This window comes from Setaria italica, chromosome III (genome assembly GCF_000263155.2).
Source record: "Setaria italica strain Yugu1 chromosome III, Setaria_italica_v2.0, whole genome shotgun sequence".
Taxonomy (NCBI): Eukaryota; Viridiplantae; Streptophyta; class Magnoliopsida; order Poales; family Poaceae; genus Setaria; species Setaria italica.
The window spans coordinates 12,284,916-12,310,954 of NC_028452.1; the positions used below are offsets into that span (position 1 = coordinate 12,284,916).

Here is a 26,039-nt window from a genome sequence, read left to right on the forward strand (position 1 = left end):
GCCGTACGGCGCGGGGTGGGGGCTCGCCGCGGCGGCCGAGGAGGAGGAGGAGTAGGCGCGCGGGGAGGCGGAGAGGAGCGCCAGCCGCGCCGTGCGCGGGAGGAGCGCCATGGTGATCGGGCGGGGACCTGGGAGCGAGGAGGCGGGTGGCAGGGTGCGGCTGCCGGCTTGCCCGGTGGGTTCGCTCGCCGAGTTGACGACGCAGGAGTTCTGGGGGGAGCGGTGCCGGTGCGGCGCGTGGCAGGGACACGACTCGAGTGTGGTTGGGAGGACACGGCTCACAGTGCACGACGGTGTGATACGGACGTTTTCATGCGATCAGGGTCGGTTTGAGAGGGAGAGGTCGGTACGGGCAGCGTGGTGCGTCACACGATTCGAGCTATTGAGAACGAAAGGATAAGGATCACGTCTCCGAATGCAGGATGATGGCCCGTCACGGCTCTTCCTCTAACGTCATATTTTAAATAACAACTTTAATAGGAATCTAATATTTCTAAAACAAAAGAATCATATACGAACCGAGATTATAATTTCTAACTATGAAGTTTTTCTTATAACCTAGCCGTCAATTTTGAGTGCTCAACTTGACATGAATACTTTATTTTGAAAATTTTTATAATTAGTTTTATTCTTTTAGTGGTAGGCGGCGTGCTCGTGGACATGGTGTGCCCATAGTAACTTCATCAATATTGAGATGGATCGACTCAGTCTTTTAGAGATGCTTAGAAGGATACCGTTTGCGTGTGCATATGTGAATGTCCGTTTTGAAATAAACAAACATACACAAAATAAAAGTATTTTTGTTAAGCTCATTGCAAGAAAGGTATTTTTTTTTGTTAGGCGATATTTATGAAAGTAAGCTACCTACGCTGAATTGTAATTTATTTTAACTGTTGACCTAAGTAAAACTCAAACGGGATTTATAGAAAAAAAAGCATCTAACAATGTAACATCAAACTAGTTTAGTTGACCAGCCATTATACTCCCTCCATCCAAAATTGTAGATCGTTTTGACTTTTCTAGGTATGCACCTAAATACTCCCTCCATCCCAAATTATAAGTCGCTTTTGACTTTTTTGATACATTCACTTTGCTATGTATATAGATATAACAATATGTCTAGATGCATAGCAAAGTGGATGTACCAAAAAAATCAAAGCGACTTATAATATGGGATGGATTATAATATGGGATGGATTATAATATGGGATGGAGGGAGTATAATGTATATCTAAATGCATACAAATATTGATGAACCTAAAAAAAAGTTAAAAAGTCAAAACAACCTAGGAAGTATATCTTAATTGTATATTTATTGAAATTGTATATGGTATTGTATTTTCTATAAACGTAGCCAACATTAAACATGTTTGATTTGGAACAGAATCAAATTAAAGTGAATTGAAATCTCAGTCGTTTGCCACCGTGGATAAAGCCTTGATCCCTAGTTCATTTCGTCGACACCCCTATCCTCTCGTCTTAAAAAACAGAAACAATATTGTCGAGGCTGCAGACTTCGCACAGATAAGAGTATAATTTACATTAATTTATGCCAAAAGCATTACATGAACCACTCAATTCATACAGCTTGACAGAGCTAACCAATCACGTATGAAGTGGCACTAAGGCAAAGGGCCAAGGGCCCGTGCTTCTGCATCCTACAGTAGCGAAACCGTTGTGTTATTCGGGCAAAACAGTTGTGTATCTTCTATTTTTCTTCCATCTTTTTGCTCCATTGTGAGCTGCATAAGGCCACATTGCCGTTTGTACGCCCGACTAGCGATGCACAGCGTGCTTCTTCAGCCGATGCTTAATTCAGAGCTGATAGTACCGCAGGTACCATACATTTAACGGTTTAAGCACAGCATCCGGGAGACTTCATGGAGGCATCAGAAACTGCCTCTGTTGTTTATGCTGCTGCCCTCGCTCGAGCAGCTGCTCTCTGGTAGATGTCTTCGTATTGCGAAGCTGAAGTATCCCAGCTGAAATCTATCTTCATGTCTTTCTGTACCAGCTGTTTCCAGACTTCAGGTTTTCTATGGTAGTAGTTGAAAGCTCTTTCCAATGCACTATCAAAACCCTGTCAAAATTAACATCCCACATTAGCTGTACTGTAGCCACCAAAATATCTTAAATTCCAATACTTCATTTTAGGATGTACACAGATAAGCCAATTACCTGCTCATCTGCCTTTAAAAAGGTGAAGCCATTTCGCAATTCCATGGGTATTGTTTCATCATCGAAATCGAAGACACTAAAATCATAAATCAAATCAGAGCAGTATTAGCAATGCATGTTTGAAGGTGGCAACAGTGTTGCGGGGATTGATGGCTTACGATTTTACCTGTCATTCAGACCACCAGTTTTCCGAACAACTGGCACAGAACCATATCGCATAGCTATCATCTATGGATGGAAAACAGGTCAGAATTGCATAGCAGAAGACGCACTATTAACTATCAAGCAGAAAAGAAGGGGAACAGAGGCTTATGTACAAGCAAAGCAGGGGTGGTTTTTTACCCAAAAAAGGGGATAAAAGGTGTGAGTTATGTAGTATACTTATTCGAAGATACCAGATGATGAAGATGGTAAAGGACATTTTTCAGTAAATGACATACATGTCGCTAAACAACAATAGGAAGTTATTATAGTTTCTTGTATATATATACTAATACAAACTACATATAATACTAATTGCTAAACCATTAAATTAAATATGAAAAAAAGCTTACCTGAGTGAGGCCACATGGCTCAAACATAGAAGGAACAATAAACATGTCTGATGCTGCAAAAATCATATGGGATAGAGCATCATCGTACTTCAAAAGCAGCCTGATGTTGTTATTGTTCTGGAATTGGTCTGCGATACCCTCAAACTCCCTCTGTGAAAGAAATGAACAACAAATGCATTAAATGTTATGATAGCAAGGAAACAGCTGTTCAATAGGGAGAGCAGAGAAATATGGTATTTCGAACAATCAAGGTGTGCTTCTTTCATGATTGATGAACTATTCATGAGGTGCTGAAGACTCTTTTCCTTTCTTTCAACCAAATGTAACTGCATGAATACTCCATAAAGGAAACACACCTGAATGTTTGGTACTGGACTGGAACCTAGAAGAACAAACTGTCCGCCTAACTCAGCTGTTTTATATATTGCATGCCTGATGAGATGTACACCCTTTTGAGGAACTAGCCTTGTAATGCAACCAACCTGCTTGAGGAAACTTTCAGTTCTCTAGTAAATCTTGAAGAGAGGAATATGCTCAAACAAGTACAAAGTCAGCCTATACATACAAAGATTTACGATGGCTGAGAGGATAAAAAACATACTAGCGGTTGGGAAGCATTTGCAGAAGACATCTTGAGCTGCTTCCTGAGAGATGCTTTGTTTGCTGATTTTCCATATAGATCATTAGCACTATATTGGACCTTGAGAAACCTATCTGTAGAAGGATTCCATGTATCAGTGTCGATGCCATTAAGTATCCCAACAAATTTCTTGGAATGTATTTTGAGTGTATCTTGGAGCCCACGCCCGCCCTGAGCAATGGAGTAATTTTGTCAGAACGCTGAGACTGATTAAATTCATGATTCTAAAAAAAATAATGGCAAACAGAAACACCAGAACCAGTATAGAAGAACTAAATTTGGTGCCCCTAGCCCTACAGAAACTGACCCCCTTCATTTCAATAACCTTGAAATGCGGTAAATGTGGATGATATACATGAACAAATCTTAGATCATTTGGGGAATATTTACAAGATTTGTCTCATTAATTATTTTGTACTTTTTAAACTTTTGAAAGTAAGAGGGTTAGAGAAAATAGGGGTACCAGAATGTTTGTTATACAACAGAAAAGAGAGACCAGAAATTAATAAATTAGTTGCATCCAATGGAAGTGCACGTTGGACCCAAAGGTAGGAAGAAATATTACCTCTGAGCGCACCTCTTGAGCATATGTTGGTGACACAGTTGTGACAATGTTGGAATACACAATTGCACCCTGAACACCATAAGCGCATAGAATGGTACAATCATTATTAGTGATACCATAAAGCTAAAACTCTAGTTTCAACTCTTCTGCTACATATTTTCCATAGGTCAATACCTTAACAACATTTATTCTGCCATGTGAATTATCCCGCATTCTGTCTGGTCTATCCAGGTGCTCAACATCAAGGCCACAGTATGCTAAATCCTGAGCTGGAGCAGTTCCTTGATATTCGAAATTGTGACAGGTAAAACAAATTCTAGCTGAGTTGAAGCCCAGATTTGCATATACATCCCAATAAAGAGGGGCCTGGTGATTAACAATGTAACAAAAAAAAAGTATATGTTACTACATTCAACTTAGTAAATCAACTAAGAAAAACATGATCCATTTTACATAATCTTTAAATCTTACAACAAATGCAGTCTGCCAGTCATGACAATGAATTATGTCAACTTTCTTCCCAGATTGGTAAAGTAATTCCAGTGCCACACGGCTAAAGTAGGAAAAACGTTTGAAGTCATCATGCTCTCCATAGTATTGTGCCCTCCAGAAGAACTTACCTGGATGCTGCGGCTCAATAAAGTAGACAGGAAGGCCTGCATTTGATAAATTTAGTTAGGCCACTGTATAATTAGTTTCATACAATGGTAGAACTGAGTGTTGACTGGAACCTTCAACAGTCCCAGTCCATATTTTGTTGGCAAACGTATTTCCCTCAAAGTAGGACTGTACCACAACATCTAGAACCTGCATGATCACCAGACAACAGTTTAACCAAACAAAAGACGCAACCATTAAAAGCATAATACGAATTAACAAACCAAGTACATACCTTAAGATTATTAATTTGGTTATGCTGCATGCAGTCATATTTTGGAAGAATAATCTCTACTAGGTGCCCTTTTTTTTGGAGTGCCTTCCCAAGACCAGAGATCACATCTGCCAAACCACCAACCTACAGAATATTGCATACAATAAAGCTAAAGGATGACTAACTGGATTGGAAATAATCAGTGTATACACCAAATAATAGTATAATACTCTAAGATAATTAGTGAACCATCACATTGCTAGTTTAATATAAGGAAGCATCACATTGCTAGTTTAATATAGGGAACCAGCGCAATATATATACTGTATAGTCTGGTAGATGGATTGGAGATCAATATGATTCAACTTATAAGTTATAGCCTATTTTTACAGCTTCAGGCAATTTAGTAAACCAACATCAAGATTGTGACTTTGTGGATGATGACGTCTAAAAAGAGGCACACTTTCAACTGTATCGAATTTCTTGCTCTCTCCAATCAACCCTTAAGATTCTCAAAGACCGGAACATACTTGAGGAGAAGCACATCACTGTTGAATGAGTTGGAGAATGCTTTTGGTATGCCTCCCTCTCAAGCCAAAACACATGGACCCCAATTAAAACTTACTCCAGTTCAAATGGAGCACTAGAAAAGTGATACTTTATAATCAACTGGACAGCTTTGCACCTAGTTTTATGCAGCATATTACATAGCAACGTATCAAGAAATAAGATAATGAAATCATAAATACTTGATGAAAACTGAATCAGTAACAAGGACCACCTTTGCAACAGGAGCCATCTCTGCTGCTATGTGGACAATGTGCAGACCAGAACTGCATTCAATAATAGAATATTCGATCATACCAAATAGTACATATAAATATTGTCCGAAGCACATGTTATTGTATAAAGAAGTTTTTTCCTCTTATTGGCAAAGGAGAGAGTGATACCTGGTTCCTGGCAGTGCCATCTTTAGAAAACTATCTATTAGTTCCCTCTCTGCCATTCCTCTAGATGACAAGTATGCTTCCCGAAGGCGATTATCCCTTGTCCAAGCCATTTCTCTTAATATATTTGCATCATTGCTGGATATTTTCTTCTCAAGTGACCACCCATCAATCAGAAGAGAGATCCTACTCCAGAACTCTGATGGCATGCCTTCTGCATAATGCTCCATTGACTTTTTCTCACTTTCCTTTATTAGTTTGCTGAGAGTATCATGAAACTCCACTATTGAGTGTTCATAAAGTTCGATTTGAGAATGCATTTCATGATTACATGCTTGGAAGCGTTCTTCTACTGATTTTACCCTTTTCTTCAAAAGATCAACAAAATAAAGACAGAACTCTGATATTTTTGTTGCTCCCAATGATGCTTCTAGTTTGTCAATCTTCTCCTGGAAATCATGATAGCCATCTAGTATCAGAGCAGCATGCTCGACTTGGTTTGCTGTGGACTCAAGCAATTCTTCCAAATTCTCTACTTTCTCCCACCAGGCATCATGTTGCATAGGACCAAGTTTCAGCATATCAGATTGGGCAGCTATAAATGCACACTCTAGCTCCCTAAGTGAAGCATCTAAAATAGCACGCTCTTTCTCCAGCTTGAATAGACTCTCTTCTGTCTCAGTTATCTCAATAAGCTTTGATTTAAGAAAATTTATGTCATCCTTCAGTAGCATATTCTCTTCCTTTAGTACATCAAACTCCTGAGCCTCTGTATCAGACTTTCCTTCACTAGAAAGCTCAGATTGTGCACCAGTTTCTGATAATTTTATCTCTAAAATGCTCATCTTCCGTTGCAAAGCTTCCTTCTCTTTAAGAATTTTGTCAGCACGTTCCAATGCCTGAAGACGAGCTTGATTCAGAAGCAATATATCTAACCAAATAAGATTTGAAATCAGTGATTGTCATGCACATGTCTACATATTTGAATATTATAAAGAGCTATATGAAGATTCACAAGGAAAGAATCACATACTCTTCTCAGTATTTTGTATCATTCCTACCAAATCTTCCAGTTGAACGTTTGGTAGGCCATTTTCATCATCAGAATTCTGCAGAAAAGTATTGAAACAGCAACCCCAGTGAATAAATAAGGGCAAACAGAAGAGCGATGATACTTCCTAACAATGTTCATGCTAATATCGATAATCCATAGCGAAAGAGTGTAAGAATAAAAATATATGAAACATCGAACAAACACTCATATAAAGCACTAAAGAATAGACTAATCTTGCGGAATGGAACACATAATTGCTACAGAACTTGCTACAATACCTGTTGGTGCTCATCATCACTGGAAGCTCCAGCTCTATCTCTCTGAATGTTAACCCTGTTACGGTAGTTAGCACTAGGTGTGCTCTTCTGAGGAGGTTGTGCGCCAGTCCTGACACCAAAATTAGAACTATTTACATATATCATCAATTCCAGCAATTAAACATATGTAAAAAGGAGCCACAATGATCCGATCATGGTTTCTGAACACTATTAGCTATTTTCGCACTAGTGTTTATAAATGACTAGAACAGTGCGATCAAGCATGACAGGAGCACTAGTAGTAGAGACTGGGACAGGCCATTTCCTACATACAACGCACGCACGGCCGACGATTCCAAAGTTTGCGTCCCCTGCGAAGTGTGCAAAGGGCGATCACCAAAACACCCCAAAACACTCCATGCCACAAGCAATACCCCGAACACATCACGAGCGCCTTCAATTTGGAGCTCCAACGGAAACATGCGCGCCCTCAACGCAAACTACTAGCTACCTGAGATTGCGGTGTCGAGTCCGGCGGGAAACGGCTAGGCGGCTGCGCCCGGCGATCGAGGACGGAGCGGGGCCGCGGAACAGGAGAGCGGTCGCCTCGGCGCCGGCCGCCGCCGCCGAGCACGCCATATGAAGCTGAGGAGGAGGGTGGGGAGAAGGGGAGAGTGGGAGGTGGGCCTCGAGGCGGCGGCGTCGGGATTCGCGTGGGCGGCGGTTGGAAAAAAAGCTGCGGAGTGGAGTGAGGCGGAAGCGTGGCCGTGCAGTGGGGGCTCGGGCGGCGGGTGTCCCGTGCGCTGCGCGGGGAAGGCGGAGGAAGGAGAGCCAAACAGAGGCGGCGGGGCTATCTGGCCGCCTGGGACCCGCTGATCGGGGCGCGTGGGGCCACGGCGGCAGTAAGTAGTCTGCGCCGCTGCCCGCTGGGAAGCGGGCGTCGCGTTGCGAACTGGACTAGTTGCGTACAGTCTATTCAGTGCCTCTCTCTGGGCAGGCGTTCGGTTTTTGGAACTACGCTAGTTGGATCGGAGTCTATCCATTTTTTTTAGTTTGATCCATCTCTTATTTAGGTCTAGGGATAGATTGGATCTTTTTTTATTTAATTGGAGGGATAAAATGGGTTGGAGTGATTCCACCTCTTATTTAGTTAGAGGGTTAGGGATAAAAAAGCAACAAAGGTAGCAAGCAAGCACACCAATTCATCAATCCTTGAGCAACGTTAATCAACGACCCACAGAACGTCAAGCTGGCACACTAATCCACTGATCCTTGAGTAACGTTAGTTCTTGAGCAAAGCCAACGTTAATTGCCAACATTAATCCTTGAGCATACTTGGTAATCAAGTTGAAATATTGCTTACATATAGTCAGTTAAAGGTAATATATCAAGTTCAATCCTTACTTACATATAGCAAGTTTAAGGCAATACAGCAAGTTACAACAAGTTCAAGCCTTACATGATATAAGTTCAAGGTTTACACGCTAACATAAGATTCAAGTTCTAACAAAAGAAACATCCCACTCATCGAAATCACCCTTACATTCCAGAGAACTTCTCAGCGATGAACATTGTGACCCAATTTAACTTGTGCTTGAATAGCAGTTTATAGAAAGCTTTGCCAATGTGAAGATTGGTCACCAAATAAGCATAGTAGAAAGTTATGTGTGCTGAATTAAAACCAAGAAGTTGGTTCAATGTGTCAAATAGGTCAGCTGGCAGCTCATTATCAGGTTGAGCAACTAATTTTATGGCTGCGACAAGGTTCTCACCTACACTTTTGAAAGCGGTAACCAGTACATCCTTCTTCATTTCAGCTACCTTGGCCTTCTTACTTAGTCTACTAGCAGAAGATATTGCCTCTTGACTGGTAGGTCCATCACTTAGATCATGATCAATAACGTTATCCTCCTCTTCTTGACTTTCACCCTCATCATCCTCTCTACCTAGAGGTGCACCTGAGTCTTTTGCAAAGTTTCCAGTAGCCATGCTATTGCCAAATATTGCCTCCATCTCTCTATAGCGCAAGAGGGGCTTGTTCAAGAACTCAGCATTAGACTTGTGATTCTAGACATGGAGGAGAAATAAGTTAATATAATCTAACACTAGTCAATCAATCAAAAACTAAGAAAAGATGGTAAGTTTACACGGACATGACCGTTGTAGTGCTCCTCATCAAGTGTAATCATGCAGTTTTTTCTTCATCAAGAGGGTAGCACTCAACTTATTCAATCTATTTATATTTGCATACCTTTTTTTGCCATGTTTTCAAATGATTCTTGACTTGCTCACCAGTGATTCTTGTGTTTAACTTCTCATTGATAGCCCTAGTACAACCATTGAAAATGTGTTTCTTAAAGCCCTTTGATATCTTCAAACTAGCAGCCACCAAATCATTGAGGTGAGAGAGCATTAAAGTCGACATTGCTGATGTCCATATAGCATGCCCACTAGTTCCCCACGCCCTTCAGCTACTTCCTCCATTGTTCTGCCACACAAAAATAAAATCAGCAATAGTACCTGTACAAAATCAGCACTAAGACATAGACAAAATGTACGTTATCACCAATAAAAAATCAGCATCAAGACATAGACAAAATGTACATTATCACCAATACAAAATCAGCACCAAGATATAGCCAAAATGTACATTATCACCACAAATTACACAAAATTCAGCAAGCAACATATTCATAAAAATATTATTCAACATCAAATATATCCTCACAAATAGCAATACATCAGCTAAGAGAGGCTTAAAGATGTTATACAACTAAAAGAAATTCAATTTTGAAACAGATATTTGTTAACATTGTTGTTTTGACGGTCTGCCCACATCTGATCTGCTAATTGCTGCTTGAAATTAATTGTAGCAGCATGCTCATTTGCTTGGCAAGTGCGTGTGGAAGCATGGTTGTAGCTTGGAAAGTTAGTATCCTCTGTAAAGAACTCATCACGCCCATCTTGTATGACCCAATTGTGAATAATGCAGCAAGCATAAACAATATCTACTTGTGTTGGAAAAGAGAATAATGGAGTAGCATCATCAAGAATTTTGAATCTCCTCTTTAGTGCCCCAAATGCCTGCTCTACTGTGACACGTAGTGATGAGTGCTTAAGGTTGAACAATTTCTTCTCATTTTGCACTGGATTACTTCCCCATTCATTTAAGTGGTACTGAACACCATGAAAGGGGGGCAAAAATCCTGGTTTGGCTCCATATCCAGCATCGACTAGGTAGAATTTGCCTATCATTTGATAGTATAAACTAAAATTTGTATGTAAAAGTTGAGAGTTTACTACTCTATTACCTTGTAGGACACGAAGGCCATTCTCACGTTCTAAAGCATCACATAAAACTAGAGTATCATGTGCAGTCTCTTCCCAACCAACCAACACATAGGTGAACCATAAATTAAAATCTATAGTTGTCATTACATTTTGTGTGAAAAAGGATTTTCTACCACGAAAGGCATGCTCAATGTTCTTAGAAACAAATATGATGCTCTTACATGAGTACCATCGATAGCTCCAATACAATCCTAATTTTGTTCAAAAAATTAAAGATTAGGGACCATATGAGGTTAGATTAATACAAAACTCGAAACAAAACAGGGATAAGCCTCACACCTTAAAGTAAGGATCCCATCTGTTATTCCCTGCAATTTTGCTTGGAGTATCCAAAGACGGGTAGGCCCCCTCGCAGCTCTCCAATAGCATGGAGTACTTTGTTGGAATAGCGGCTAACTGTTTCTTCTGATCTATCAAAATTAGTTCCAAGTAACCTATTCCTAAGGTTATGTCCCACTATATTTAGAAACATACCCACCTGTTACTCAACACACAAGTTACATGTATCTTTAAGCAAACCATGCTCTCTTAAAAGATTGCAAAACCGAAAGAACTTGCCTCTATTAAGTCTTAACATGTTCAAGCTAGTTGTGTCATCCTTCCAAATTTTGTTATTTAGATAATCTACTTTTATCCTATCCCTATCCTCCATAGGCCCATAGGTAATACCAACCCTTCTTGTACAACAACATGTATGTAGCAGCAACACAAGTTACAATCTTGATCCTCTTATCCATCTACAATATAAGAATGAAAGAAACACCTGTTCTTAGAGACCATTGAACCAGGATGTCCTGCTCAGTGCAATTTCATTAAAATAAGATGTTCTGTAATAGATATAGCTACTGGATTATTTGTTCAATTCAACTCCCACAATACTATCAACCAGGAGCATCCAAAGCCAATACAATAAATATCAACCAAGTCAAGCATGGTAGCATTTTCTTACCTTGGAGAGCAGTGGAGGCAGTGGACAGGAGGGTCAAGGAGGCGGCGGATGGCAGGGGCAGTGGCGGCGAGATCCAACCGGGAGAGGTGCAGGCGGAAGAGATGGGTGACCGGGTGAGAGAGGGGCGGCTGATGGGAGTTGACGTGGTGGAGGGTAGGGGAGGCGGCGGATGGCAGAGGTGGCGGCGGTGAGATCCAGCCGGGAGAGATGGGTGACCGGGTGAGAGAGGGGCGGCGGAGGGTAGGGGAGGCGGCGGCGGCAATGCGCCTGGCGGCGGTGGCGGATGGCAGGGGAGGACGCAGGATGCGCCTAGCGGCGGGGGTGGAGTGACAGGGGTGAGAGGGGGGAGGATAGGGTTCAAGCGGTGATAGCTGGGAGCACGCGGGATTCATGTGACGCGCGGGAGGTTCTGGGTCGGCATGCGGGATTCATGTGACGCGCGGGAGGTTCTGGGTCGGCATGGTCCGTCCGTTTCGGAGGAATGCAGTGGACCCGCATTCGCGGGAATATTTCCTTACGGATCGGACCCAACCAACATCCCTTTTGAACCAAACGCGGGATGATATGGGTCGACCTGTTCTGACTCACATCAACCCAGTAACCAAACACACACCCCCTAAGGCTACCACGTGAGAACTAAAAAAAACTGAAGATTTTGCATGATAGTACTACTAATCTGGCTGGCAAGTGGCAAAGGTATTCTTATTGTTTAAGCCCAAAGCGATCATAGAGCCATAAATTACTAGGGGGGAAAAAAACGAATGGCGTCATTGTCGGCCACAAACAACGATTTTCTCTAGTGTCATAAGATAAATTCTCTGCCTTTTTCTCTTTGTTTGTCGAAGTTTAATTTAGTCCCATCTGGTATTTATAGGTTGCTATCACTGCAAAGTTCACTTAGCCGTTAGTTTTGCTTGACATTTGGAAGCTACTGTCGCTTCAAAGTTCGCCGCAAGCAGTTTCACGAAGATGAGATTGATAGGATAGAGACATTATATGTCATGCAATCTTTCGCGAAAACCTTTACAAGTAACTTTTGTCACATTCATCGCATCAAATCGGAGATTCGTTGAATACGATCCGCAGGCAAAAGAAAAACTAAGCACAATTTTTTTTTAAAAATCAACTATGTGAAACACGTCTCGGTTAAACTTTGGTCTACACTTAGACTATATAGGTATAATACAATCAATGCGAAACAAAACACTATTAGTTGAACAATAATCTAAAATGTTGTATGTTCCCTTTATTTTGTCTAGATTCATGGCTACCGTTGTCAAATAATAAAAAGAGAAAAACACTATATGTATTATGTGTACTACTTCTTCTATGCGAAAATACGAAAATATAAGTTATTTTGATTTTTCTAAATTCATAGATTTTTTTGAGACATCACGGGGGACTAGCCGGTGATGGTTTTATATGAAGTACCGTCCCGTAGATGCACAAATGAACAAGGCCCACAGATTCGTAGATTTTGTTACGAATTTGGATATACACTATGTCTAGATGTATAGTAAAAGTTATAAATCTAGAAAAAGCTAAAATAACCTATAATTTAGAACGGAACGGAAAGAATACTCAAACACCTCTTACCTTTCCTAATTCAAAAACAGGAAATGGTGTTCTTACTTTTTTTAGGCCAAGGTCCAATTGGAAGCCCGTTTCACCACTAGGTAGTAGCAAGAAAGTTGAGATATGAGAGCCCAAGATTGCATCAACTTTGATTTGCACTACGTCCAGCTTATATTATAGTTTTCAATTATCCGACCACCCAGTTTAAAAAAGGTGTAAGTCTTCCCACGTATTGCAGCTTTTTTTTATTAAGATTGCAGCTTATAATAAGGTTGGAAGATCCAAACAATGCATTAAAAAACTTTTGTTGCAAAGTTCACTTAGCTACTAGTTTTGTACTTTGTCATTGCAAAATTCACTGCAAGCGGTTTTAGAAAGATGATATTGAAAGGCATGGATATATTGCCACGATCTCGTCCACGTCTTTAGCCTTTTGCAAACACTTTTATCAGCGACTTCAGTCACAATCATCAAATCAGAAAAACTAACGCATTCGTTGAACATACACACAATCTATAAGAAACCAGAACACTCAACTGTATAAAGTCTGCTTCATTTGTTTTTTTTAAACATCTGTGGTGCACAAATGCACAATACAGCCGGTTGGGTTGACCTTCAAAAACTATGTGTTGGACAACACTATCCAAAAAGAATGAATGTTCCCTTCATTCAGTCCAGATTCATTGCTACTTTGTTCAAATCATAAAAATAGAAAAAGATAATATTATGTATGTGCTACCGATGAATACGTGCACCTCCTAGAATGAGTTGATACTGTGGATCATGGCTACATGCCCATATTAGAGCATCTCCAGTAGTTCCCTAATAAATATTTTTCAAAAAACTAGGGATATCTTAATATAAAGTTACTTTTGCGGTCTCTTAATAATCTCATCCCAATCCAACTACCATATTAAGAGAATCATAACTCCTCCTTTATTTAGGGAGAGTTGGGGTGAATTATTGGATTATTCCAATAATTATTTGGAAAAGGGAAAGGTAAAGAACTCCTGCCGTTCCAAATACTACGTCATTTTGACACTTTTAGGTTTATAGATGTTATTTATCTAGATATACATTATGTCTAGGGGGTGTTTGGATCTTTAGTCCGGACTAAAATTTATGTCACATCGAATATTCAGAGACTAATTAGGAGGACTAAATATGAACTAATTATAAAACTAATTACACGGATGGAGGCTAATTCCCGAGACGAATCTATTAAGCCTAATTAATCCATCATTAGCACATGTTTACTGTAGTACCACATTATCAAATCATGGACTAATTAGGCTTAATAGATTCATCTCACAAATTAGTCTCCATCTGTGCAATTATTTTATAATTAGTAATACTTCTAATTATTATCTAAATATTCGATGTCATAGGAATTTTAGGAGCTCCTAAAGAAATAAACGGGACCTAATACATAGTAAAAATTGTAAATTTAAATATACTAAAACGATATAGGAACGACTACTATTGGGGACGGAGGAAGTAGTTGGATCGGGGAAAAGAAATCGCTGGAGACGCTCTTAAATCGCTTCAAAAACGGAGACGACGAAGTGAAGAAAATTGTCTTCTGACTTCTAAGGCCAAGCAGTCTAGCAGAGTGCAGTGGTTGCAGCGCAGGGTCCACTTGTCCCGCGCTCGGCATATATACCCTGCGCCGGTCGGCCTCCGCAATCGACCACGGAGGCACCGGGCCGCAACTCGCAAGTGGGCCGCCTTCCTCGGCTTGTTCGCCCACCGGGTCCCGTGTCCTTCAATCCGACCCCATCCGCGAGCCCCGCGATGCCGGCCGGCCAGCCGCACGCGCACGAGGCCGCCGGCGGCGGCGGGGGTGGCGCCGCGAACCACTCCAACCATCACCATCTGGCGGCCCACTCGCCGCCGCCGCCCCCCGCGCTCCCCGCGGAGGTGGTGCCGGCGTACCCGCCCCCGGAGTCGGAGGACGACGAGACCTGGGTCTGGACCCAGATCAAGGCGGAGGCCCGCCGCGACGCGGACGCGGAGCCGGCGCTCGCCTCCTTCCTCTACGCCACCGTGCTGTCCCACCCGTCCCTCCCGCGGTCCCTCTCCTTCCACCTCGCCAACAAGCTCTGCTCCTCTACCCTCCTCTCCACGCTCCTCTACGACCTCTTCCTCGCCACGCTCACCGCGCACCCCTCCCTCCGCGCCGCCATCGTCGCCGACCTCCTCGCCGCCAGGTCCCGCGACCCCGCCTGCGTCGGGTTCTCGCACTGCCTCCTCAACTACAAGGGGTTCCTCGCCATCCAGGCACACCGCGTCGCGCACGTGCTCTGGGCGCAGCAGCGCCGCCCCCTCGCGCTCGCGCTCCAGTCCCGCGTCGCCGACGTATTCGCTGTCGACATCCACCCCGCCGCCGTCATCGGGAAGGGCATCCTCCTCGACCACGCCACCGGCGTCGTCATCGGGGAGACGGCCGTTGTTGGCGACAACGTCTCGATCCTCCACCACGTCACCTTGGGTGGGACTGGCAAGGCGGTCGGCGACAGGCACCCCAAGATTGGGGACGGTGTGCTGATTGGCGCAGGAGCCACGATTCTTGGTAACGTCAAAATCGGTGCCGGGGCTAAGATTGGGGCCGGATCCGTGGTGCTGATAGATGTGCTGGCGAGGAGCACGGCGGTGGGTAACCCCGCGAGGCTGATTGGTGGGAAAAAGACGGAGGGTGAGAAGGACGAGGACATGCCGGGGGAGTCCATGGATCACACATCCTTCATACGGCAGTGGTCGGACTACACCATTTGAGAGCAATTTTACAAGGTCTATTACTCTCCCTCTGTATCATTAGTAGTGGTGATGTACCAAATAGTGATGTACTCTTTGTTGTGTGCTATGCTTTTGTCTGCGATGAACTGTACTGTAGAAGCATGGTTTTTTATGATCAATCGTTTTGTCAGCTGTGTGCCATGCTCAGATACTAATAAATTGAGATTGATGAATGAATAAAGTTGTATATCCATAGAGGAGTTGGTTGGGTTTTGCCACTGGCCTTATGTATCAAGCTCCAAGGACTGAATGAAGTGTATAAAGCGATATCTTATCTGATGGAGTGCCGGGATTCTATACTCTGTTATTTCTCTGATGCGGAAAGATTTTGTGACTTGAATAATCGAATGCGGTGCATTGTTCCCTCTAGAAGATGCTAATTCCTAGAATAACCAATGAGTTTGTTTTTCAAATTCTCTCTATGAATCAGTCAGCTTTAGTACTGCAAACATGTCATGAAATGTAGTTCTGGGGTAGTTTTAGTATTTTAGCAGCCACATTATCATTGTTTTGCCTGTGAGAATTTTTTTTTAATAATATCTGCACTGCTACTCTTAGTTCTTTTGAGTAAAATGTTCAGAGGTGACTTTGTTTGGGGGTTAGTTGGAACATTTATTGAACTTAATGCAGATCTGTTGAGAAAATATTAAAAACTTTGTATATCTTAAGTAACTTTTCTTGCTTCTGCCAGTATGGATGTGGCTGTAGTTCATTCTCATTATTTTTCACATGTTTTCTTATCCATTCATTTTCTGGAAGGACATTTGATATGTTCTTGCTATCATTAAGGTATGCATGCTTTGTCTGTCCGATTTGTCTGGTGAGAGTATTTAATTACTGAATTTGTTAGTTCAAATTTTGGTAAACCTTCTCTTTAGATGTGTTTCTGTTAACTTTGGTTATTTGCTGTACTGATTAATGTTCAAGTGTTATCGTTAACAATGTGGAAGTGACTGCAGTTCAAATCACATGTGATCTGTCAGAGTCTCAGCACTAGGGACTTGTAAAAGTAACTCTTCAAAATCTGTTCGTTTCTGTGGAAAATTCTGTTCTTTTGGGAAAACATTTGAACCTTGGTATCTGTGATTTATTGGAATTATATAGTAAGTACTCCCTCCATTCCAAATTATAAGTCATTCCAAGAATCTTGGAGAGTCAAAGCATCTCAAGTTTGACCAAAATTATAGAGAAAATTATAAAGATTTATGACATCAAATAGGTATACTATGAAAATATAATTGATGAAGAATCTAATGATACTTAGTTGACATCATAAATGTTATTATATTATCATATAAATTTGGTCAAACTTGAGATGCTTTGACTCTCCAAGATTCTTGGAATGACTTATAATTTGGGATGGAGGGAATGACTTATAATTTGGGATGGAGGGAGTATTTATTCTTGGTTAGATTCTGTTTGGTGTTTATTTGTTCAAACTTCTGTGCAGTTTGGTATAAGTAGTTATTACACAAGGGGATTGTGTGAGGAGTATGAGAGGGAATCCAATCTAAAGAAACTATTACAGAGAACATGATAGTTAATGAAGAACCTCCATCATGCTCTTGTGCTCTAGTCATCAGAGTAATAGATTTTCAAGACAGGCCTACAGTGCTTTGCACTGTAAGAATAGTTCACCAAACATTAATTTATCATATTTTCAGCATGTATATAACTACCATTATTGGTGCGCTAACAACATTACCCAACACAGGTAGTTGCATTTTCTGCCTATCTGATTTTGGGTCCTTGAGCCTGAGGCTACAGAATGCGGCAGACTGCATTATTGTTAAGGCAGTGGAACTGGCAACCAAATTAGACCATATTCTTCTAACTGTTTGTAGTAATAATTTTTGGAACCAGAGGTCATCCCTCAAACCACATTTACATTTAGAACCTAATCCCAACCTTCTGCTAGTAATTCTTTGAACTAACCCCCCCCACACACACAGACACACACCCCGCAAAAAAAATGGTAGGGATTTAGCTTAGTTAATTTCTTTGGAGATCTTCTAGTAAATCTTAATCTGCTACCAGTTCAGCCTTACAGTATCTTCCTTGTTAATAAGCATTTGTCCTTTTCTTGGTCGTACAGGAACATGGGTAACTCTGCCTTGTGATTTCTGAGTGGCATGTACTCAACATGGGTAGATGCTCAAATTAAGCCGCTGCCTTAGATACAGCAGCCATGGCTTGTTGCTGTTGGGTATCGCACATTGTTTTCTCGAAGGGTTGGATCTTGTGTGTTCCAATTGACCTAGTTGCTTAAAAATAAGCATAAAACTTTCTGGTTCTAGAACATCCTGGTGTCTGTACCACTCCTTACGTGCCAAGTTGATGCATCACATCCCTTATGCATTATTATAATATCTGAAAAGTATTATTGATTTGCTTAGATTTGCAGTGGCACTGAAGCATTACTGATTTTCTGTATTTTTTTAGTGTTGATAACTCTTGACACTCACCAAACATTATGTTTTCTTCCATTTGTAAGGATGGCAGCGGATCGGGTTTGGGACGGATATTCACGGGTTTCGGGAACGCGGGTTTCAGTTTTGGTTCTTAGTTTTCGCCGACGGATTTGCGTGTTCGGATACTCGAAATACTGTGGGTTTGGAGCGAATTCTTAAATTCAATTTCACCCGTGGAGCTTCAATCCACGGGCCTCGAAACATTCAGCCCACCTAGCAACTCTAGGTATATAAGCCTGAAATTCTTGCTTCATCTTCATCCGGTCCACCCGCACGGCCGCACTCTTGTCCCCCAGGCACCCTGCCGTCCCGCACCCAGCCACCAGCGAGCTGCCAATCCCGCTCGGCGCGGCGGCGCCCTGCACGGCGGCCGCATCCAGTCCGCCACTCCACCCGACACCTCCACTCTCGGGTTTCGGTTAATCTGTCGGGTTTCGGGGATCCGCGGGTTTCAGTTTCGGGGATGGATTTTTACCCGAATCGATGTTCGGGGCGGATTGAGGTTTTAGGTTCGGGTTTCGATTTTGGGTGCCCAGACACTCCACCCGATCCAAACCCGTCCCATTGCCATCCTTATCCATTTGGGATCAACATGAACAGTCAATCCTACTTTTTGTCTCTTTATTTCAACAACTACAGAATCTGGTTGTGCTCACATGTGCTTTGATGTCTCAACTGATGTTCTATTTTGTCAGCCCAAACTTCTTGTATACATGTGCTACTTTCTACTGATATTTGCAGCAGGGCATGCTTGATCCGAAGTAGAAATTCTCGTCACAGAGAGCAGAGGAAATTGCTCCAGGTATGGTCATCACTTCTCAATAGCGGATAGGAAGGACAATGATGCTTTTATAATGCTAAAAAATTGATTGATTGCATAATATTGTGTCTTAGTTTGGCAAATGTGGCTCAACTTGACTGGGCTACTTTTGGGGGAAAATAGGCTGACTACTTTTCAAACCAAGTTGCCCGTTTGTTGCATTCAGCCCATGAACACAAGCACTCAAGCCCAGAGGCGTTATCAAGTTTTGGATCCTAGGTGGCTGGGCATGCAAGTCACAGACTAGCAGGCTGCACCGTAATGGCACGACCCACATTATTGGTCAATCTTGAAAGTCAAGCACTGCGTGGAGGTCACATAGCGCCAAGGTGGCCCCCTCTCCTCTAGAAAAATGGCCAAAGAAATGTCACTCGATCTGCGTCCTAGAACAACCTTATCAGATTTATTTGAACTCTGTTTGTTGCACGGACTAAAATTTAATTCCTGTCATATTCAATGTTTAGATACTAATTAGAAGGACTATTAATTATAAAATCAATTCACGAATCGAGGCTAATTCGCGAGACGAATCTATTAAACCTAATTAGTCATACGTACTAATCATGAACTAATTAGTATCCGAATATCCGATGTGACACTAGTTTAGTACCCTCGAACCTTTATGCCTAGGACCACTGCCGAGTCATGTCCGACCCTAAAATCAATGAAAAAAAAAACACCCACAATAGCTTAGCCAGTCATGTTCCAACACTCTTCGGGTCTCCCCCACGGCCCCACCCCCGGCTCGACAGCTTGGCCACCCACCACTTTGGCTCACCACCGAATGCACAAGGGAACCGGGGGATCCATGCACACTATCAGTTCATGTTGCTTGCTTCATGTGCGTTGGAGATTTTTTTTTCAAGTTCGCGTCCTCCCAATCTGATTTGTAGGGCTGGCTCGTGCTTTGAGCCACCCCTAGAAATTCGTTCTGTTTTCAGGAGCTTCGCACCTTACGAGCCGCCGTAGAAATATATTTTTGCAGAGGCGGTTCGTGGGATGAGCCGTCCCTAGGAATCAAGCTGGTTTGTATGGGTAGCTTGTTTTTAGCTATCTTTGGAAATTGATTTGTCGGTGCATGCCAATTCCCTTTTATTCATAGGAGCGGCTGTATTTTTGCTCGTTCTTGAAGAACAAAGAAGATGCTCTTGTAAATCGTTTTTAGTAGCATGAGCTACCACAACTAATCGGCCTCGTCGATGATTGTGTTGTCACTCGTCCGCAGGCGGTGCAACAGCTATAGTTCCTTTCTACACGGTTGTTGTAGTCTTCTTCTGTCACTTGGTGAACAGGAACCACTACTGCAAAGCACATCATATATATGTGCTGGCGCAAAAACCTCATCATTCACCGGCACCATGAAGTTGATGAGAATGGGGATTATTATTTATACCTATGTTGAAACACCACGAATACTTTATTATACTTGCTGATGGACAGTTGGACCGACGCGAATACCTTTGTATTCGAATCGGCTCTAATCACTGTTGACAAGATAATTATCTATGACTACCGGTGTTTGATTAGAACCGGTATGTTTGTTTCCCTGCTCCTGACGGTGTTTGTTAAGCACTGACAAGTTTGTTTAACCTATTAGAAATATTGTCAAGCATGCAAAAAAATCGGATGTACTAGATGTCCATCAGATCTATGAGTACTAAATGAGCATTGTTACGAACGATTTACACATATAACGAGCACATAGATATCTGTTGGATATAGATCGGCGGTGATGCCTGCTGTCAACACCAACGCAGTGATGCCCATTGCCAAAAAAATAAAACACCCATTGCCAAAAAAATAAAATGAAATACATGCACTGCGCTCCACAGGCTGCCGTCGCCGCTCCTCGGTCCCCGACCCCACGGGCCACCGTCGCCACCGTTCCTCACCCCCACGCACCGCTGCTCCCCAGCCCACCGGTCGCCACCACTCCTCGCTCCCCAGTGCTCCTCACTACAGCCATGAGCTGTGAGGGGCGCGCGGAGGGGGAGGAGAGGGGTGGCAAGATCTTCTGGAGAGAGTGAGAGTGACTGAGAGAAGGGAGAGGGGAGGGAACGCGCTGCGCAGGGAGAGAAGGGGATAGGGGGAGGTCATTTGTGCCTACAGATAAGGTCTTCCAGACTTCAAGGTGAGCTCAACTTTAGCTGATAAAAATTTAGGATCCGGATGCCCCTCTTCACCGATGGGTTGAATTACAAACCCGCGGTGATAATGTTCACCGCCGTTTCGTGTGGTTGGAACCGGCGGTGATATATGCTTTCGCCGCCGATTTTCACTGTGTCCACTCACTTAATAACCTGCTTGGTAGGGCTAGCTGAAAGCAGGTGAGCTGCGTTGTTTGAACGCTGAACCCAAGCACAGACAAGAGATTCGATGCCACCGCTCCCCTGTCACAACATAATGGCCTACTAGTGCTAGGTATATACCATAATTCATGCTTTCCTTTGGACGGATTCCTACTGATCATGAAACTGGAGACATTGGATGCAAAGTAAAATAAGGACATGCGAAAATAGAATCGAATGGTATCTTCAAAGGGTATGCACTACAATGCCAAAAGGGCTTATTCTTTGACAACCATGCATGTGTCTTCATTGGTGTCTAAATCATATAGCTAAGGTTATATGCAATGCATTGCGCTTAGGTGTGGCATGTGCATAAAGAGAGAATATACTATCACATCACTAAGTAGTAGATGTACCCAATGAAAAATGGTGATTAAATAGGTCTAAACACCTTGTTAGCATAACTTAAGCACCAAAGCAAAACTAATAATCTTTTCTACCTTATAATTAATAAGCACTTGGGCCATATGGTATAGGAAAGAAAAAGCCACGCTACTAGAGAACTGAGTTTAGATCCCACCCCCTTTAGTCTTGGTTTAATTTCGGCCCGGAAGAAAAGGGGGTGCGCCACGGTAGGCTGGAATGAGACGCACCTTTACTCTCGGTTCTTTTTTTGCAACTGGGACTACAAGCCACCCTTTAGTCTCGGTTAAAACGGCTAGTTTCTTGGCACCGACGGCACCACCCTTTACCCCCGGTTGGATCCACCAACCGGGACAAAAGATCCAACCTTTTTGTCCCGGTTGGATTTACCAACCGGGATAACCGGTTTACTCCCAGTTGGTAATTCAAACCGGGATAAAAGGTTGGAGCTTTTGTCTCGGTTGGTGTTACCAACCGGGAGTAAACACCAACTGGGACAAAAGCTCTAATCTTTTGTCCCGGTTGGATTTACCAATCGGGATAAAATCTTATCTACAGGAGGGACCACTCCTCTAGCCCGAGCCACTCCACTCCATAAAGACAGAGAAGCTCATCCTCTCCATGGCGCCAAAGCAAGCCTAGGGGAGGTGCTGCTGAATTTTTTTCCCTCATTTCCATGGGGATTTCACTCATCCAAAGTGTTGTGAAGGTTAGCTACTTGATGCTCCGTTTATTTATTGTTGTTAAGCTTTGTTTTATACTTTAGAGAGGGACAAAAATGAGTTTGTTTGTTATTAAGCAGGTAGAGGATTTGTATTTATACATGTTTTTGAGCTACAATGTGATGGATATTTATAAATTAGCCATATACATTGTAGGTGTAATTTCATACTTTAGTACTTTGCAGATAGAGGTATGGAATTAGCCATTTTTAGAATAAGTAAATTATGTAGAAAATATTAAATTTTTTAATAGTTTAGTTATTTATAAATTAAATATGAGCTAAATAATTTGTGTATTTCTATGTAAACTTTCAGCAATATTTGAGTTTGTGATACTAATGACCTCGGTCAGGTGCTTAGGGATGCACACAGAGATTGCAAAACTCAGAAGGAAGCATCAAAGTTGCAGCGCATGATAGATGATCATAGGAAATTGCTATACTCAGATTGACAGGGTGGCCAGAAAAAGCTGGGTACCAGACTAGAATTTATGCAATGGAAGGCTAAAAATGGTGTGTCCGATAAGGCATTTCAGGGGATGTTGGAAATTGTCAAGAATATTCTTTCCGAGAATAATGCATTGCCATCCACAACATATGAAGCTAAACAGATTGTTTGCCGTCTGGGATTAATGATAGATGATAGTGATGCAGTAAAATAATTATTTAAGAAGGTAATATAACTAGTGTAGAATTAATGAGTCATTCAAATTTATTGTAAATATAATTGCTAATTAAAATATATTTTTGCATGTTTGAAATATGTAAAGTTTTAATTTTTGCTTTAAAAAATCCAGCGAAACCTAACGAGATCCGATGCCTACAAGTTCCACCGATGAGAAGAAATAGAATAAATTTCCAAATAGAAGCAAAAAGAAATAGTATAGAATTTATGACTAGTAAACAAACTTGCTAATTTAATATATTTTTGCAGGTTTGAAATATGTAAATTTCTTATTTTTTGCTTCCTGAAATCCAATGAAAACATAAATAGAATAAATTTCCAAATAGTAGCAAAAAAAATAGTATAGAATTTATGACTAGTTCAAACTTATTGTAAACAAACTTGCTAATTTAATATATTTTTGCATGTTTGAAATATGTAAATTTCTTATTTTTTTGCTTCCTGAAATCCAGTGAAAACATAAATCGAATAAATTTCCAAAAACCAGTCGGGAGATGAAAAACAGGAGAAGACCCCTATTTATCCCTGTTAGAAAGTAGAACCGGTATAAAAGGGTACTTTTCGCTTGCTACCTGGAAGTACCCATTTATCCCAGTTGACCATAATCCGAGATAAGGGAGGAGGGCCTTTTATCGCGGGTGATCATAAACCGAGATAAAAGGCCCCCCATTTTATCTCGGTTTGTATTAGAAACCGGGGTTAAATGTCCTTTAATCCCGGTTTCAGTAACAAACTAGGATAAAAAGGGGTCCTGTATAAAAGTTATAGCGTCTTCTACACCCTCCGCGTCCAACACTTAGCGAATTTTTCACTCGTTCTCGTCGTCCTCGTCCCGCCCGTCGCCGGCCTCCGTCGCCGCCGCTCCCCGTCGCTGCCGCCAGCCCATCCTATTCGCCGGCCTCCTCCGTCTCCATCGCCGCCGCCATCATCTTCGCCCGCAATCATCGCCGACCTCCTCCTCCATCCCTGTCGCCGCCGTCGGCGCGCCCATCCCCGTTGATGCGACCTCTGCACGTGCCCCTCAGCGCGCGCCGCGCCACCTCCTCCTCGTCGTCGTAGCCGTCCCCGTCGTCGCGACCACCGTCCCTATCGCCAGCCACCCGGCCGCCTCCCCCGTCGTCGCCGCGCGTCCTCATCGCCGTCGCGTCCCCCTCCAACTCCGGCCGTCCCCCCCGAATTAATTTTTGCAATTTGGTAGATTACATACAAAATAAATTTTGTATACATTTAGGCCCCGTTTGGATCATTGCAATTGTTTGTGGAATATAGTTGTATATTATAATTAATGCTTAGAAATTAATTGAACTTTGGTACAAATGTTTAAATTTTTTTGTTGAAATGCTTAGAAATTAGTTGAAATTTAGTACATTTTGTATGTTACATTTTTTATATTACATTTTGCATAGTACATTTTGTATATTACATTTTGTATATTTCAAAAATTTAGTACATTTTGTATATTTCAAAAAAATTTGTTGAAATGAAATTTTTTTTATGGTTATTCTATATATGATTTCATGTACAAAGTAGTTGAGATCGATGGCAGATGACGAGAACAGAAGGTATCTAATGGAGCAGATTATTGCTGGTGATAGTAGTTCCAACCTTCCCATAGCGTACACCGATGAGGGTAGCCAGGCAGACATGTTGCTCAACCTGTTTGCCGATGGCAATGAAGAGCCCAAGCCTCAGCAAAACGTTACCATGGTAGAAGGTTCCTACGAGGTATAGATCATATTTTTAACTCTCTCTATATATAATATATGATCTTATTCATTATTATAATGTACTAATTAATGAATAAATCTTGAATTGTTAGCCCTCTGGATCGACGAACCGTCGTCCGAAGCCCCGAGGTCCTTCCAAGGTGAAGACTAGAATAAAAAAGGCTATCATCACGGAAGTCACAGAAGAGGGCAGGCCGGTTGCTCCCAAAAAAGTGGCAACATAGTACGTGAGTCAGATCGGGGCAATCGTAAGGGAGAACGTGCCCATCAGCATACGGAAATGGAAGGGCAAAATGACTAATCCATACGCACTCCAGGATACAGAAAAGAATATTCTCTGGGAAGAAGTTAAGAAACATTTCACATTTACCGACGGATATATTGAAAATGATGTGAAAGTGTGGACACTGAAGAAGATGGCCACACAATTCCAGATATTCAAGAAGATGTTGGATATCACCTACATTAAGAAGGGTCAAACTCTAGATTTTACTGTGTATCCACAATGTAAGGACCACTGGGAGGCATTTGTATAATACAAGAGCATCGAAGACAGTAAGAACAAGGTCGCCCAGAACACAGGCAATGCTATGGGGGAAGGAGTACCTTCATAAGCTAGGGCGAGGTGGTTACGCCAAAGCAATTCCCAAATGGAATCAGATGGGAAAAGACCTAATTGATTGGGGTATCGTACCAGGAATAATTGATTGGCCCGAACGATTGAAAATTGGTATTACGCTCATGGAGGTGAGATAAACCTAGATGATGGGACGCTGGTCTTTGATGAGCTGTTACGTGAAGCGGCCACAAAGCTTGACAAGATTATTAAAGATGTTAAGGATGGGACGTTGATGGTGTGCCGAGAGAATGATGAGCTCACAATGGCCCTTGGGAATCCTGAACACCCAGGATGTACCCGAGGGTTCGGGCTTGTTCCGTGGAAGTTCGCATTCCAAGGTGACTTGGACATGTACACAAGACAGAACCGAAGAAAGGAGCAAGAGGATGAGAGGTGGCGGCGCACGATAGAATCCAAACTGCAATCTGTAGAAGTAAGAATGCAGGAGGAAGGCAGTAGTCGAATGGCCGACGCAATTGCCAGCCCTTCTCAACACCTTGGGAGCAACTGTGCGTCCACAGGGCTCCTTGAGCCAAATACGCCAGGAT

The 26,039-nt window shown here is 42.2% G+C and overlaps 2 protein-coding genes across 2 annotated transcripts; one reads left to right on the top strand and one right to left on the bottom strand.

The window, feature by feature from the left end:
- Positions 1 to 1,472: 1,472 nt before the first annotated feature.
- Positions 1,473 to 7,939, bottom strand: LOC101781445 (probable starch synthase 4, chloroplastic/amyloplastic). The gene is made up of 16 exons (XM_004961348.4): positions 7,578 to 7,939; positions 7,088 to 7,196; positions 6,789 to 6,864; positions 5,759 to 6,686; positions 5,590 to 5,641; positions 4,830 to 4,952; positions 4,669 to 4,744; positions 4,409 to 4,593; positions 4,112 to 4,303; positions 3,938 to 4,006; positions 3,334 to 3,543; positions 3,089 to 3,214; positions 2,733 to 2,882; positions 2,345 to 2,406; positions 2,179 to 2,254; positions 1,473 to 2,080 (listed from the first exon to the last, which is right to left on the bottom strand). Exons 1-16 carry the CDS (start codon positions 7,703 to 7,705, stop codon positions 1,910 to 1,912), a joined length of 2,733 nt encoding a protein of 910 aa, XP_004961405.1. The 5' UTR covers positions 7,706 to 7,939; the 3' UTR covers positions 1,473 to 1,909.
- Positions 7,940 to 14,619: 6,680 nt separating this feature from the next.
- On the top strand, positions 14,620 to 16,016 carry LOC101781850 (probable serine acetyltransferase 5). The gene has a single exon (XM_004961349.2). It carries the CDS (start codon positions 14,736 to 14,738, stop codon positions 15,714 to 15,716), a length of 981 nt encoding a protein of 326 aa, XP_004961406.1. The 5' UTR covers positions 14,620 to 14,735; the 3' UTR covers positions 15,717 to 16,016.
- Positions 16,017 to 26,039: the final 10,023 nt, after the last annotated feature.